This window comes from Nicotiana tomentosiformis, chromosome 5, assembly GCF_000390325.3.
Source record: "Nicotiana tomentosiformis chromosome 5, ASM39032v3, whole genome shotgun sequence".
In the NCBI taxonomy this organism is placed as follows: domain Eukaryota; kingdom Viridiplantae; phylum Streptophyta; class Magnoliopsida; order Solanales; family Solanaceae; genus Nicotiana; species Nicotiana tomentosiformis.
The window spans coordinates 102,315,573-102,333,179 of record NC_090816.1 but is presented as its reverse complement, the minus strand read 5'-3'; the positions used below and the strand labels follow the sequence as shown (position 1 = coordinate 102,333,179).

At 41.3% G+C, this 17,607-nt stretch overlaps 1 protein-coding gene across 1 annotated transcript; it reads left to right on the top strand.

The window, feature by feature from the left end:
* The first annotated feature begins 807 nt into the window (after positions 1-807).
* On the top strand, positions 808-15,008 carry LOC104103088 (probable protein phosphatase 2C 33). Its single transcript, XM_070176659.1, has 12 exons — positions 808-925; positions 999-1,103; positions 1,199-1,746; positions 2,237-2,371; positions 2,504-2,587; positions 10,409-10,526; positions 10,643-10,666; positions 10,797-11,062; positions 11,648-12,037; positions 12,130-12,247; positions 13,837-14,060; positions 14,200-15,008. The coding sequence occupies exons 1-12, from the start codon at positions 808-810 to the stop codon at positions 14,680-14,682; spliced, it is 2,613 nt and encodes an 870-aa protein (XP_070032760.1). The 3' UTR covers positions 14,683-15,008.
* Positions 15,009-17,607: the final 2,599 nt, after the last annotated feature.

Here is a 17,607-nt window from a genome sequence, read left to right as displayed (position 1 = left end):
TCGATCATGACGTATGTGATAGTTGTCCCATCGATTTAGTCTTTTCAAGGTATTTAATGCGTGTCAGTCGGTGGTCGACCACCTCTAATATTGAATTGTCACGATGCAAGCCTATAAATAACCCCTCCATCTGATATTCACCACTTTTACATCTTTCATTCTTCCAAATTTTCTTACCCTTTCTCTCTTTTCTGTCGCTTGTAGAGCCATCTGTATCAATTTTCCATCTTCCTTTGCCTTTCTTTCTCTTATATCAATGGCCAAAACTTTGAAAACTGTACCTCAGAAGGAGAAAGCTTTTTCTTCACGGCTGTCCGGCGACAAGACGCCGGTGTAGCCGCCTATCTATGAGTATGTTCCCGGCCCGTGTACTCTGAAGATCAATTTTAAGGTTGAGAATCCTTCATCTGTTCCGGGTCGATGCGAGCATGTGTCGATGTACATGTGCTCGATAACGGAGGGTCATCTCGAGGCTGTGAGAAAAGACTACAACTGGGGTCCCGAGGTTGTGTTGCAAATTCCCTCCCCTGAAGAGAGTGTCATCACCTATGTGGAGGGTTTTTAAGTATTTATACTTACCCCTTCATGTTGGGTCCCGTCGACCCGGTGATCATCGATTTTTGCAAGAGATATCAGGTCATCCTTGGTCAAATTCATCCCTCTCTATGGCGTATAGTAACCTTACTCCGTTTCTTCTCCAACGAGGCCGGGGGGTTGGAATTTTCCCCGAGTCACCTCATACGACTGTATCGGCCTCAAATCTTTCGAGGACTAATCATGCTTCATCGTCGGGCATCGAAGGCTCTAATGTCGAGCATTGACGAAGACAAAGATCGAGGTTGGATGGGCCTTTATATCCGAGTGAGAACCCGTGACCTAATTTCGGAAGAGAAGATGTCGTTCCCCGAGGAATGGAATTTCGACCGTAAGTGGTTTTCGTACGACGTTGCTTTTCATATCTTTTTCGATTTTATATGATGTATTTCTCCGATATACAGCTACCCCTTGGATGCCACAAGCGGTACCCAACCTCGAGGATTGGGTTCGGAAGTTAGCCTCGACTTTCACTTATGGCGAACGCGCTTGGCGTGATTTGGCAAAAGGTAGATGGGAGGCCAAGAATCATGGTAAGGGTTACTTCTCGTGTTCTTCGGAATATTTTTTATGCTCCACTCATCACCGATTTCCTTTCATGTAGGTGTAACTAAGGATGCCGCTTTAAGGCCTTCGAGTGGTGAAGAAGGAACAAAGTCCCCGGTTCCGAAATCGGGGAAAGATAAGAAGCGAAAAGTTATCTCTCGGCCAGAGGACCCCAAGCCCAAAACTCAAAGGGTGAGGAGGAAAGCAATCATTCTTTCGATGGACTCGGTCGAACGACTGAGAAAAGAAGAAGAAGAAACAGATGATGCCTCGGCTTTGATGGTCCGATCTACGAAAGCTATCGAGATCGCCAGAGTTTCTGAGCCGATGGCGGCTGTACCGGTCGGGGTTGATTCCGGTACCCCGAGTCTCGATCAGAGCATCCCGAGCGATTCGCTTGGGACCATGACAGTGAGTCATTTGCCTTCTCTTCCAACCTTTTCTGAGGAGGCGTTAAAGGAGGCTCGAGAGTTGAAAACCCCTGATATGGGTGGAGGCTCTAGTGTAGGGGACCCTTTTCGGGAGTACTTTACTAGAGTCGATGATGCCTCTGACATTAGTGATGCTTTCCTTCTCCTAGAAGAGGCCCAACGTTTCATTTCTCGGGTAATGATTTTACTGTACTTGGTTTCTTCGTTCTTTTCCAAACTTGACTTGTGTTCTTTCTCTACTGTGCAGGCCATTAGTAGGTTTCGAGTTGACCTCAGCCAGTGCGAGGTCGAGCTTCAGAAGGTCTCGGGGGAGAGAGATGCCCTGCGGCTTCTTTGCAGCCAAAAGAACAAGGCTATAAAGGACCTTCAAGCAGATTTGGCTAAGGCTCGTGAAGAAGAGGCCGAGCTAGATAAGCAGGTGAGCCTCGTTCTGTTAAAGTATGGGTTTGACTCAACTGTGGAAATTAACCCTTCGTTATCTCAGTTGCAGCAAAAGGTTAAAAAGATCGGGTTACTTCGGGAATAAGTTGATCAAATTAAGGCTGAATGTAATCAGTTGAAGGAGACTATCGACCGCCTGGCTGCAGAAAAAAGAAAACATCTTGGCCAAATTATTATCGGACGATGTTCAGCTTCGAACCGTCAAGCAAAAGGGTTCGGCTCAGGCTAAGAGGATCGAGGAGCTTGAAATACAGCTTGCTGAGGCCAAGGCGGAGGCTGAGTCATCAAAAGCCATGGCGGACAAGTCCATTGCTGTGTATCGGGCTGATGCCGAGGCTGCTCAGATGGAGGCACGAGAGGTGGCGAATACTACCGATACTCGAGCACATTGGATTGCCGAACTTACTAAGTGTCGGTCTCGGAGAGAGACCCTCGAGGAGATACATGCTCGAGGTTTTGACCTTGCTGAAGAGATTAAAAAGGCTAAATAGCTCGAAGTTGAAGCTGAAGCCTTGGCTTCTGATGGCGATGATGATGATGATGATGATGGTAGCAAGAGCGGATCCGAAAACAGGGTGAGCCTGATAGGGGAGAAACCGCTCCTGAGGATGACCAGGAAGCTTAGTCCTTAGCTTTTTAGTTTGTAATAAATTATGTAGATAAATTTGTATATAAACAACCTTGTCGACCTGCTTCTGTTTTGTGAAGTCTTTATGCAGCCTTGCGAATGCTTTCATAGAGATGTAAACAACTTAGCCAAATTCTGGATTCCGTAGACTCTATAATCGAGCGAGTGCTTATTCGAATTTGAAGTGATGTAGCCCTTAGGCTTATTGGTCGAGTCAATGATCCAAACTTGAAGTAATGTAGCCCGTAGGCGTAATGGTCGAGTGAGTGCTTGCTCGAACTCGAAATGAAAGTAGCCCGTAGGCGTAATAGTCGAGTGAGTGCTTGCTCGAACTCGAAATGGAAGTGGGCCGTAGGCTCAATAGTCGAGTGAATGATTTAAACTCGAAGTGATGTAGCCCGTGGGCTTAGTGGTCGAGTGAGTGCTTGCTCGAACTCGAAATGAATGTAGCCCGTAGGCTTAGTGATCGAGCGAATGATTCGAACTCGAAGTAATGTAGCCCGTAGGCGTAATGGTCGAGTGAGTGTTTGCTCGAACTCGAAATAAAAGTAGCCCGTAGGCTTAGTCGAGTGAATGATTCGAACTCGAAGTAATGTAACCCGTAGGTGTAATGGTCGAGTGAGTGTTTGCTCAAACGCGAAATAAAAGTAGCCTATAGGCTTAGTCGAGTGAATGATTCGAACTCGAAGTAATGTATCCCGTAGGTGTGATGGTCGGGTGAGTGTTTGCTCGAACTCGAAATAAAAGTAGCCCATAGGCTTAGTGGAGTGAATGATTCGAACTCGAAGTAATGTAGCCCGTAGGCGTGATAGTCGAGTGAGTGTTTGCTCGAACTCGAAATAAAAGTAGCCCGTAGGCTTAGTCGAGTGAATGATTCGAACTCGAAGTAATGTAGCCCGTAGGTGTAATGGTCGAGGGAGTGTTTGCTCGAACTCAAAATAAAAGTAGCTTGTAGGCTTAGTCGAGTGAATGATTCGAACTCGAAGTAATGTAGCCCGTAGGCGTGATGGTCGAGTGAGTGTTTGCTCGAACTCGAAATAAAAGTAGCCTGTAGGCTTAATGGTCGAGTTTATCTTAATTCTGATAGCATAATAAATCTCAAAATAAAGGATTTTTTCTTGGATATAAGATATCGGTAAAGATGAGGACTTTCTTTGCAAGTCATTATACATGTGTTCATGTTTCACGTCTAGGTTCGGGCCAACTACATGAGCATGGTTCGTTTTGACCATTTTGGCTCTTACAACTTTTCCTACTGGACCCCCGTTGTTACGAAATAACTTTCTTGCATCAGAACTTGATATATTTGAGGGCTAATGCCCCCCCGGTATTCGAGATCGATTGTACAGAGTCATTGGATACTGTTGTAAGTCCAGCACGATCATTGGTTGCCTCATTAAAAACCTTGCCAAAAAACCCATTTAGGATAAAACCGGTCTAAGGGAAAAAGAGTGCAACGCGTGCTTTCAGGCGAAGGATCCATCTTAGCTCTTGTTCGGACTTCTGTAGGGGTCAGATTTGAAATGTAAATGAATATGGAAGGGTCGTACCTTAGTAGTAGTATCGTTTTAGATATGACACATTCCAATTGCTTGATAGTTGTTTGTCGTTTATAATGCCGAGCCTGTATAATCCCTTTCTGACATTCTCGAGAATCTGGTATGGTCCTTCCCACTTTGGTCATAGTTTTCCTTCATTCGGATTTCGAGTATTGATGGTGACTTTCCTTAATACTAAGTCCCCGGGCTTGAAATGGCGGAGCTTGATTCTTCGATTATAATATCTTTCGATTCGCTACTTTTGGGCGGCCAATTGGACGAGAGCTGCTTCTCATCTTTCGTCCGATAATTCGAGGCTGATATTCATAGCCTCGTTATTTGATTCTTCCATCGTGAATCAAAATTTGGTACTGGGTTCGCCGACTTCGATTTGTATCAATGCTTCAGACCTATATACTAAGGAGAATGGGGTCACCCCCGTACTGGATTTTGATGTTGTCCGATATGCCCAAAGGACTTCAGGCAGGATTTCTCTCTACTTTCCTTTAGCGTCGTTCAACCTCTTCTTTAGGTTTTGAATGATAGTTTTGTTTGTTGATTCGGCTTGTCCGTTCCCACTGGGGTGGTATGGTATTGATAATATCCTTCTTATTTTGTGATCTTTGAAGAATTCTGTTACTTCGCTGCCAACGAATTGTTTCCCATTGTCACATACTATTTCGGCGGGTATCTCGAATTGGCATACGATATGATCCCAGATAAAGTCTATAACTTCTTTCTCTCTTATTTTCTCGAACGCCTGCGCTTCAACCCATTTAAAAAAATAGTCAGTCATAAATAAAATGAATTTGGCTTTACCTGGGGTCGATGGCAGAGGGCCGACGATATCCATTCCCCATTTCATGAACGACCATGGGGATAGGACTGAGTGAAGTTGCTCTCCGGGTTGATGGATCATTGGCGCAAACCTTTGACATTTGTCACATTTTCGAACAAATTCCTTCGCATCTTTGCCCATATAGATCCAATAATACCCTGCTCTGATTATTTTTTGAACTAATGTATCGACACCGGAGTGATTCCCACAAGTGCCCTCGTGCACTTCCCGTAGGATGTAATCGGTATCTCCCGAACCCAAGCATACCGCCAACGGTCCGTTGAATGTCCTTCGATATGGCGTTCCATCCAAAGCCAACGTGAATCGAGCAGCTTTAGTCCGTAGGGCCCTAGAATCTTTAGGGTCCGATGGGAGTTTTTCGCTCTTTAAGTATTCAATATACTTATTTCTCCAATCCCAGGTTAAGCTTGTAGAATTTATCTCGGCGTGACCTTCTTCGATTACTGATCTTGAGAGTTGAACGACATCCCCCGTGCTCAAGTCATATTCCTCGACCGACGATCCCAAATTTGCAAGTGCATCAACCTCACTGTTTTGTTCTCGTGGAATATGCTATAAAGTCCATTATTTGAAATGGTGCAAAGTGACATGTAGTTTATCTAAATACCATTGCATTTTATCCTCTCGAACTTTGAAGGTTTTGTTTACTTGACTTACCACCACCAAGGAGTCACATTTGGCTTTAATGACTTCTGCTCCCAAGTTTTTAGCTAACTCGAGACCTGCAATCATGGCCTCATACTCGGCCTCGTTATTGGTAAACCTGGTAATTTTAATAGATTGCCTAATAGTGTTACCCATGGGTGGCTTTAAAACTATGCCTAGCCCGAACCCCTTCACGTTCGAAGCCCCGTCCGTAAAAAGGGTCCATACCCCTGATGATGTACCCGATTTCAACATGAGTTCTTTTTCGACTTTGGGTATGATGGTGATGTCTTCGATGGCCTTGATTTTATCGAGGTTAATCTCGATTCCCCGATTTGACACTATGAAGCCGAGGAACTTGCCCGAGCCGACCCCGAAGCACATTTTTCGGGGTTGAGCTTCATGTTGTATTTCCTCAAAATCTAGAACGTTTCCTGCAAATGGGTCAAATGGTCCTCTGCGAGCACGGACTTAACTAGCATGTCATCAATATAAATTTCCATTGATTTACCTATTTGTTCTTCGAACATTTTATTTACTAGGCATTGGTAGGTAGCCCCTGCATTTTTTAGCCCGAAGGGCATCACATTATAACAATATGTTCCATATTTGGTGACAAATGAAGTCTTTTCCTGGTCCTCCGGGTTCATTTGGATTTGATTATACCCGGAATAGGCATCGAGAAAAGTGAGGATCTCATGGCCGGCCGTGGCATCGATCATGCGATTGATGTTGGGCAGCGAAAAGGAATCTTTGGGGCATGCTTTGTTCAAATCCTTATAGTCCACACACATTCTAAGTATGTTCCCCTTTTTAGGCACTACAACTACATTGGCTAACCATTCGGGATATTTCACCTCCCGAATGGACCTTATCTTGAGAAGTTTGGTTACCTCGTCCTTTATGAATGCGTGCTTTTCCTCGGACTGGGGTCTTCTCTTTTGCTTTACCGGTCTGAACCTAGGGTCCAAGCTTAGCCGATACGTCGTTATGTCCGGTGGGATCCCTGTTATACCTAAATGGGACTAGGCAAAACAATTAATGTTATCGATAAGATATTGAATAAGTTTCTTCCTGAGTTTGGGGCTCAACCTCGTTCCCAAGTATACCTTTCGCTCGAGCCAGTGCTCGATTAGTGTGTCTTGCTCTAGTTCCTCAATTATTGATTTGGTGGCGTTAGAGTCATCGGGAATCATGAAAGATCAAGGGACCCTTTGATCATCATCTTCTTCGATCTTCTGGTTATCTGGCTGGGTCGAAGCCGACATCTGTGATTGCTATTTGGTGTCCCGTTCTCCTTTTGAGCCTGATCCCTTTATCAGCGAATGCGAGGATATTGATTTCCCTTCCTTGATAACGAACATTTCTTTTGCGGCTGGTTGTTCTCCGTACATTGTTTTCACGCCTCTCGATGTTGGGAATTTGTGGACCTAGTGTAGGGTCGAAGGTACAACTCTCATGTTGTGGATCCATGGCCTTCCGAAAAGGGCGTTGTATCTCATGTCGCCTTCGATCACGTAAAACTTCATTTCCTGGATGGTTCCGGCCACGTTTATTGGTAGGATTATCTCGCCTTTGGTGGTTTCACATGCCATATTGAATCCGTTTAGAACCAGAGTTGCGGGTACGATCTGGTCCTGCAGGCCGAGCTGTTCTACGACCTTCAATCTGATGATGTTGGCCGAGCTACCTGGATCGATCAACACATGCTTAACTTTAGTTTTATTCATGAGTACGGATATTACCAGTGCATCGTTATGAGGTTGAATGACTCCTTCTGCATCTTCATCGTCGAAGGACAAAGTCCCTATGGGTGCGTAATCTTGAGTTCGAGATCGCTTTTCCCTCACAATCGATGTTTTATTGCGTTTAAGCACTGGTCCCTGAGGGGTATCGGCGCCGCCGATGATCATGTGAATGATGTGCTGCAGTTTTTCTTGCTTGTTTTGCTTGCCGAAATCCCTATTTTTAAAATGGTATCACTCAGAAATTCCCGAAGGTTCCCCTTGTTAAATAAGCGAGCTACTTCCTCTCTTAGTTGCCTGCAATCTTCCGTTCTGTGGCCATGGGTGCCATGATATTCGCACATTTGATTGGGATTCCTTTGGGCAGGATCGGTCTGCATGGGTCGAGGCCATTTAGTGTCTTTGATGCGTCCGATAGCCAACACGATGGCGGATGCATCAACGCTGGAGTTATACTCTGATAACCGAGGTGCTTCTATAGGATCGGCATATTTTAGCAAAGCCGCTCTTGCTCATAATTCCCCGAGAATTTTTCCCTCGATCAATCCTTCGATTGTTCCGAACTGTATTGCGTGTTGAACCGTTGTTCATCTGATCTGCGATGTACGGTTGATATCGGTCTCTGTTCGACCTTTGTTCTCTGTCAATCTCCCTTTGGTTTTTAGTAGCTGTCGCGTTCTGATGCACGGGTCCATACGGAGCTCCCAACAGGTCATCTTCGACCCTAATTTTTGATTGATATCGGTTGTGTATATCTGCCCAAGTTATTGCTGGATACTCGATCAAATTTTGCTTCAGCCGACGTGATGCTGTCGAACTTTGCTCGTTCAAACCTTGGGTGAAAGCTTGTACGACCCAATCGTCTGTGACCAGTGGCAATTCCATGCGTTCCATTTGAAATCAGGATACGAATTCCCTCAGCATTTCATTACGTGTTTGCTTTACTTTGAAGAGGTCTGATTTCCTTGTTGCAACCTTTATGGCACCAGCATGTGATACCAGATCATTGCTCCCTTCGAGAGGGTCTCCCCGAACTTTTTCAACAACACGAATTCGATCTCATCGTTCTCCAAATCGTTACCCTTGATGGCACATGTGTAAGAGGTGACGTGTTCGCTAGGATCGGTCGTACTGTTATACTTGGGAATTTCGGGCATACAGAATTTTTTAGGGATTGATTTTGGGGCCGCACTCGAGGGAAAAGGCTTTTGTATGATTTTTTTCGAATCCAGTCCTTTTATCATTGGCGGAGCTCCCGGGATCTAATCGACCCTGGCATTGTATTTTTCCACTTTCTTGTCATTGGCTTCGACTCGTTTTGTGAGTTCCTCGAGCAATTTAGTAATTTCGGGAGTGGTCCCCCGATTCTTGCCCGTTGGATTTCACTATGGCAGGCTCCGTTCTGGGGGTGATTTCTCGAAGAGGATTGGGATCCGGCCTGCTTTGTATATGAGTTTGGATCTGCAACTGAGCTATCGCTACTTGTTGGGCTTGTAACATCTCAAAAATCATGCGCAGACTGACTCCGATTTACCCCACGTTATGGGTGTCTCGAGCTACGGATCGGGTGCTGCCTTGAATGCTTTTTTCCGGTTCGGGGCGGGAAGGCCACTTGAGAAAGGTATCGAGCCGAGTCCTCGATTAGCCTTCGGACTCGAGGCTCGATTGTACTGCCTTCAGAACTCATCCCAAAATCCCACTCAGGTTGAGTACCATTCGAACTCAATCGAACGTAGGAAAGACGAAATCTATTTCGACCGTATACAACTTGCATTTTGGAAGCTGTGGGGGGGTTTCTATGTAATAAAAGTCGAAAAGTTTTGTTATAGAGTTGTGTCCAAATATAACATAATACTATTACATAATCAATTTCAAAATGCATGTTTACCTTTTTCTTTTTGTTTATATTTATAAACTAGTATTTAGTTTTTGTAAAAGAAAAATAAGTGTAATATAGTTCATGAAAACGACAAATGGCAAAAACATTTGCGGCCAATTTTTTTTTTTTTTTTTTTCCAGTTAGATAACGCCTCTACAAAGTTTTTAATCAACATTATTTATAAACCGATACTAAAATTTAACATTTAATATACCGTTGAAATGTCGATTAGTTTTTATAAAGAGTATTTCAAATTTCAAGTTACATAGTGATTTTCCTAAAAGTTTTTATTTTCTAAGTGAAATTTATATTTAAGTGTTATTTTAACTTTCACATTTTCCAGAATATATAGACAGTATTATAATTAAGAATGTTTTCCACTTAAGCAAAACGAGTTCGAATTATTCGACACCAATGTAAAATAACTTTGGCGATGAAAGTAACAGAGATGCATGGCAGCCATAGCCTCGAATCTCGACCCCACCGTGTCCAAATCTCAACCCCCTCTAATTTCCTGTATTTATAGGAAAAACCAATATATATATATATATATATATATATATATATATATATAGAAAATCTGTATGTAAATTACGACCCCCTAGCCAAGAAAAAAACACAAGTCCTTATTGGCGGTTTTTCTGTGATCTCTATTCTCTCTCCGTGTCTGTAGAGTTTAGTTTGTTGTGATTCTTTTTTCTCTTTCTTTTCCTCATCTGAATCTTGCCTCTTCCCATTCTTTCATTCGGTTTCTGTGTCACAACCCATTTGCTGTCCTCATTCTTGATCCATTTTCTGCTTTTGTTCTTAGTTGATATTTTGTTTGGATTTAATCTGTCAATTTTGCCCCCAAACTTATAGTTCAATTTGGGGATTTGTTTCCCTTTGATATTTATTTGATATTATTATTATTATTATTATTATTATTATTATTATTATTATTATTATTATTATTATTATTATTATTATGCTTTCTTTGGGTGGTATCAAATTGGATTTTGTGCTATAAAAAATTTGTAAGTGGGCGTAGTTTAGATAGATCTGCTCTCTTTATGATATATCCCCCTTTGGATGCTTCCATTTTTGCTATTACTTTTTGTAGTTTGAAGGGTTAAAAAAAAAAGGGGAATTAAAGTTAGTGGTTATTGTTGGTGCTGTTGTTATTATTGCTCCTATTATTCTATTCCTACAATTCTTGAATAATCAATTCAAGATTTTTTGTATAGATATTTTTAAAAGGTTCAGCACTTTTTGAGGCTGAAAGATTTTTTGGGGGGCACTAGATTCTGACTGTTTTTTTTTTGCAGTTGAAATTGCACTTGTTGTAATGGTGCAGTTGTTGGTTTGAGCGGAGAATTGGGTACTCGGATTTTAAACAGTTTTGTGTAGGATTTTTTTGTTATTTATTACAAGGGGAGGTGTGACGGATCCGAACACGGAAAATAGGGGGGTTGGTTGTGTAGCTGCTCTGGATTGCTTATTGAATATAGTCCGGGCTCTCCGGACGGGGTCCTGCTTAACTTATGAAAGCAGGACCCCTGTTCCGGGTTCTCCTACATCCGCAGTTGGAAATAGGAAAAGGAAGAGCTCAAAGAAGAGGCCAGTTTCTAGGAATTCTTCTTTTAACAGTCGTAAGGAAGAACAGCTGCGTAAGATTCCTGGCCGCTTGTTCTTGAATGGCTCGAGTGATGTGGCTTCTCTCTTCACTCAGCAAGGCAAGAAAGGAACTAATCAAGATGCCATGATTGTTTGGGAGGTTTGTCCTTGATATTCATATTGCTATCTTTGTAAATATTGTTGATTAGGATTTAACTTTGTTTTCCTAGCATAGCAACAAAGCATCTTACTTTAGTTGCATTGGAAAAAGTTCAAAGGAGAAAGTAGTTGTAGTTATTTTAGATTATGGTTTTTGGAGGTTAATGGTAGGTTTTTTCGTTTTTTTTTTTTTTTTTTTGCAGAAATAGCCTAATCATAGTTAATATTTTGCTTCAATATTTATAATACTTATCTGATCATAGACTGTTCACCTGGGTATTCTGATGACCATCTGATATTGTGGTATGCTATAGTTTCCTGTACATGCCTAGAAAGAAAGTATTTCATTTTTTATCAAGCTAAAGAAAATATTCCTTTAGGTACTGCATTTCTTTCTTTTCTTTTTGGATCTGTGGATTGTTTTCGGATACATGTCGAGGATTCTACCTTTCTCGACCTTTTGGCTAAGATCAAGTGTCGTACATGTCGAGGATTTGTTCACACCTAGTGATCCTTTCGTTCAGATTGTCTCATTATAACTATATGGAGAGCATCTCCTAATTCAACTGTTATAATTATATTTCAGAACTTTGGTTCCAGAACAGATACTGTATTCTGTGGTGTTTTTGATGGCCACGGTCCTCACGGCCATATGGTTGCAAAGCGAGTCCGAGATTCCCTTCCCTTAAAGCTAAGTGCACACTGGGAAGTTAATCTGAAAAGTGAGGATGTTCTGAAGGAGATCAGTCTAAATGCTGGGGCTAGCCTAAATTCTGAGGATGCTTCCCTTATATCTGCTGCTGAGGAGTCCAGGGTCTCAATTGACGTTGAAGAGGCTGAAAAGCAACCAGAGGTCTTTCAGACTTTGAAGGAGTCATTTCTGAAGGCTTATAAAGTTATGGATAGGGAACTGAGAAGCTACACCAATATTGACTGCTTCTGTAGTGGGACAACAGCTGTAACCTTTGTTAAACAGGTCCCTTGACAGATCTGGAAATTTGAAGCTAGTTAGATTTTATAATGTGTTATTTAGAAGATTGAACCCTACAATTTTCATTTTTTATATAGGGTCAAGATCTTGTTATTGGAAATGTAGGGGACTCCCGAGCAGTTCTGGGTACAAGAGATAAAAGTGGTTCTCTGACTGCTGTACAATTGACAGTGGATCTGAAGCCTAATCTACCAGGTTAGATTCTGTTCTTGCTTTGTGCTGATTCAACTGATGATGGATCACATTTCTGGATTTTGCTTTTGTGTAGATCGTCTTACAAGATTCCACTTAGCTTGTGTTGTTTTGATGAACTTATTACTTTCTAGTCCTGATTCTTATCTCAGCATTTTGACTACTGTACAAATTCTCCAATTCTTGTTTTTATGTAGCCATCAACTTGGGTATCAATTATGATGCCAAGCTTCATTCCCCCCCTCTTCTTTTTGGCCTCACTTAGCTGTACAAACTTCAATTTTGCTGCAGTCAGCTGCTTCATTTTACTCAATTATGAAGCGTTGTAACATGTTTATTTGGCTTGGATTCAAATACCATCCACCATTTTCAACCTCTGGAATAGTTTAAATTTAATCTTGACCTTCTAGTTAAGGGACAAAAAAGAGGCTTTCCACATTTTATTTGTTATCTTCTTACTGCAATTATAGAAGTAAGAGAGGGTAAAAGAAGTTAAAAGATGGAGGATTTGGCAGGGAAAAGAGTTCAATACTTCTCTATGCTGCCCATACAACTATCATAATGGATACCATGTTATATTTTGTTCTTTCTTCTTTTTCTTATTGTTTTTTTTTTCTGATAAAGTAAACCCCATTTCAAAACCAAACCTCCAAGGAGTTCAGAGTGGCCCTCTCCCTACCTTGCTCCTATAGTCACCCGAACTCCAACCTCTTGGCGGGAAGTGGAGTGCTCTTGCCACTAGAGCAACCTCACTTATTATTTTGTTCTTTCTTCTTTTCTTTTTCTAATTTATTTCCGCCTTCTTGTTTCTAGGCATTCTTTTATGTTGATCCATTTGTTTTTTATTAGAATTATTTTGAAAAAAGAGGAGAATCATTCACTTAATTGATCAGTTGTCAGATTGACAGACAAGAAGAGTAAAGGAAGGCTTTAGCCTCCTTGCAGCATTGAAGAATTTGTTTTGATGTAGTTACATATTTTTGAGGGTTAAAAAATAGTTCCTAGCAGTTTCTTCACGCTGTCTCAGGAAAGTTCTTTACTTGGGCAGAAGTGTTGATTCAGGGGATAGGTGAGAATGGGCTTAATGGTGCGTTTGTAAGATCAAAAGTTCAACGACTTTTGTTACACCCTGCAATATTATGTAACTTCATCGTAGGTAATCATTCTTTATCATGCTGATCATAGAAACAATGTATTTCTGCACAGACTGACCATTAACTGTCAAATTTCACATGTAACTCTTTATTACATGATAAAGAATGATGTCTGTTTGTGCAGAAATACATTGTTTCTATGATCAGCATGATAAAAGTGCAGAAATACATTGATCAAAGTGGATGTGTTTGTATTGACAGTTCAACTGGCTCCGATAGCAAGTAGTTTATATATGGCAGGACCACTATAAGAAGAAGCATGGCCTGCTTAACTAGTTCCCTAATACAGAACCTACACATAGATGAGATCCTAATCTTTCTAGTTTATCATGTAACCTTTGAAAACATAAATTTTCTTTTGCATTAGGCGACTGATTCTAAGGGTGCTTATTTCAATCTATTGTTTAATTAATTTTCATTTTCTTCCTAAATGTACAGCTGAGGCTGAGAGAATTCGCAAATGTAGAGGACGTGTTTTTGCTCTTCGCGATGAACCGGAAGTTGCAAGAGTGTGGTTGCCAAATAGTGACTCTCCTGGACTTGCTATGGCACGTGCTTTCGGGGATTTTTGCCTCAAGGATTTTGGTCTCATCTCTGTGCCTGAAATATCATATAGGCGTTTAACGGGAAAAGATGAATTCATTGTTCTGGCGACTGATGGGGTATGAAAGTTGACTTTTAGTACTTTTTGTTACCATTTTTCTTATTAAAAAAAGAATTTATACATGGGGTTCTTGGTATTACTTGCTCAGTGGTTATTACGTTCTATTTATCCTAGTCCAAAATTAATTCCGATGACAGATATGGGATGTACTTTCAAATGATGAAGTTGTAAAGATCATAGCGTCCACTTCATCCCATTCATCTGCAGCTCGATCACTAGTTGAAGCAGCTGTTCGCGCCTGGAGGACAAAATACCCAACTTCTAAAGTTGATGATTGTGCAGTTGTCTGCCTTTTTCTTGATTCAAACTCAAATAACTTGTCCACTGCTTCCAATACAAACTACAATGACGAGACTGTCTCAATGGAAGCAAATGAAGTTGGTGCCAAGACAGATGATGCCTCTGGTCCAACTGCATTGCCTCGTTCTGGAACTGTTCGAGAAGGCAATGAAGTTTCAGGAGAAGGCGACGACGTATCAGAGGAAGGCATAGAGGAAGCCTCAGAACATGAGGAACTACTCTCGGAGGTTGGGACAGAATGGTCCGCGCTTGAAGGGGTTTCCCGGCTGAATACATTGTTGACATTGCCAAAGTTTGTGCCTGATAAAGAAGAGAAGTAAGCTAGAGGTTTGAGATGTCAAAGTTTGGATTTATATCTTTTGATTATTTTCAATTTTCATTTAGTTCTTTTTGTCCATTTTAAGGTCTCACATATCTATTGGGAGAAAAAAGAAAACAGAAAATGCAAAAAATAGGACCATTTGATATTTGTTGTAGACAAGAGAGGTGGGCCCAGCAATATTAGAGTGTCTGGGAATCATCCTCTCTCTCCCTAGTGTTGGTAGTAGTGGAATATTGTAAAATCCAACTCTCCGTCTTCTTCATTCTTGGTTTCCAGCTTTTCTTTTCTTCCGCATATATACCAAGATTGTGTGATTTTCCCTCATTGTTATGTTGATAATACTGGTATTGATCTTTTTACTTGTCAAAAGCTAAGAACTCGAGGAAAGGGCGACAACTTGTCAACTTTTGGCTTGGCAAAGGCTCAATAGGGGTATGACAACTAGCATTTGGGATATCCAATTATGTAACTATCGAATTGATTCCTGTCTAGGAGGTGCAAGTGGTGATATAAAATCTAATGGTGGACCATTTTGTATGATTCACCTATTCCCAGTTTATATATTTTTGTCCAAAAGCTTAGACCATTTTGCTGATATGGTGACGCTTTGCGTTGCAACCACATTATGCCTTCAACCACTAAACCTACGCGTCAATCGTGGGCATTCAAGAAAATTGAAAAGATACAAACAAGATTAGCATAGGAACGTTGTATATTCTATCTCAAGGGAGGAATAGCCAATCTATTGACAAACAAGTCAACACTTAATAGACTGGTAAATTATTGTTCCTTGATTGACCAATTGTCGACCTTTCTATTTCTTAACTATTAATCATCATAATATTCCCCTCAAATGATTTTCTTATTTCTTCATCCTATGAATTTGATAGCAGGTTTTCGTTGTCAGAATGTGATTACGTGGACTAGTAAGTAATTTATGTGGACTAATAATCCTAAAGCAGCTTTTGACTGTAAACTCGATTGATATGCTGGCATTTCCTCTAGGTAAGCATCATTAACTGATAACCGTGTTGTTTCGTGGTCAGAGACAATACATATAGCAAATCCCATGAATTTATCATTGTACCAATTATTAGGCAGCTGCATTGAAACTGAAGTTCCGATAAGTTTGTAGCCAAACCACTCTGGAAATTGCTCTTCAGGTAGGTAAAAAAGCAGGTCGGTGCACAAAGCATTTCGCGTTTACGCAGTATCCAGGGAAGGGCTGCACCCCAAGGGGGTGCGATGTATGCAGTCTACCCTGATTCAAGCATCGGTAGCTGATTCCACGGCTCGAACTCATGACCTATAGGTTACACGAAGGCAACTTGACTGTTGCTCCAAGGCCCCCCTTCTTGTTCTTCAGGTAGGTAAATGCTTGTTTACCAGTAAAATGGTATAATTGAATTTATACGTCGTTTCTAGACAAGTGAATTAATTTGATCCCGAAATAATATATGAATTAGATAAAAATGTAATACTTAGCCTTGTTATGGATACAAAATAGCAGAAATAGTAGTTCCAGGAGCAGGGCTTCCGGGCACGACAACAATGATATCAAAAAATAAGAAAATAAAATTATATTAAGCTTTGAATAGAGTGTAGCGTATGTTTGCCAAAAAAATCGTGTCCTCTACAATGATAATATAACTCACTATTTATAGTTGTACCTAGGGAACAAGGTCCTAGGATCAAACCCCTCTTTAATGTCAATTATGAGGGCCATTGAAAAATGTGTAACGACGGGTAGTGAATGCCATATTTCTTGTAACGGGCAGTATACTTAATGTCGTAGAATATTCTTCATTAAATGCTACCGGGTGGCAGACATTTATTTCATCTTTATGAGTATCATTCTCTCTAGTAACAAACGGGATCGTTGCCTTCGGTTTTCAGCTATATTTTGTCTTCGGCTCCACGTGTCATTTCCTCATGCGATTATTTAATATAACATATTTTACCATATACAGATAGTCCCCCTGCTTTCTGGTGCCATACCTTTGTGCCACCGAAAAGTTGGTAGAAATATTCTTTTTTGACGGAAAATTTACTGACCCCTCTGAAAAGTTTCTAACGGTTGATTAGACGAACGTTTCTCCGTATTTAATGCCCCAAACATGCGTCATCCCACAATTTAGTATAACTTTTGCCGGTTATCAAGGTAATTATGGCCACGAGTTTAGCCGCCTATACCTTTACTTATACGCATCAGCCTCCTTCATTTACACTCCATAATACTTTACTTCAACTTTAACCTTTCTTTATATTCCTTCTTTAAGAGAATAAACCCTCCTTCTGATAAAACATGGCCTCTTCTTCAAGAAACCCTAGTTCTTCAAAGAACAAAGGCAAAACTGATGATGCTGCTCCCCCTACGGTGAGTACCATCATCTCAAAAAACCTGATTATCACCAAAGATTTTGAAGAGAAGTACCTTTTTGCTCACCCTCGTACGTGGGCTGTTAGCGTATACCCTTATTCTATCCGTCCTTCCAGTATCCCTACTGTGAAGGCAGACTGCCACTGTCAAGATTTAGACATTTTTGCTCCTGACCTGGCGGGGCGGATAACTTTACCCAAGAAGGGTTTTACATATTTTTACACGTATCCCTTCACTTTAGGAGCGTTTTCTTTGAGCAGAGAGATTGACTCCATCATCATGGAGTTCTGCCTCCGCTATTAGGTATGCTTGGCACAGGTAAGCCCTTCCAGGTGGAGGATAATCGCTTGCCTTCGACGCCTGTGCCAGGAGACGGGAGAAGAGCTATCCTTAGCTCGAGTGATGAACCTCTATTCCCCTAAATTCTTCCGCGGGAGAATGATAAGTTTTAGCAAGTGTGGCCACCATGCACTGCTATCAAGCATGGATGATGACAATGATCGTAGATTGATGGAACGGTTCGTTTCAGTCGCCACCAGTGAC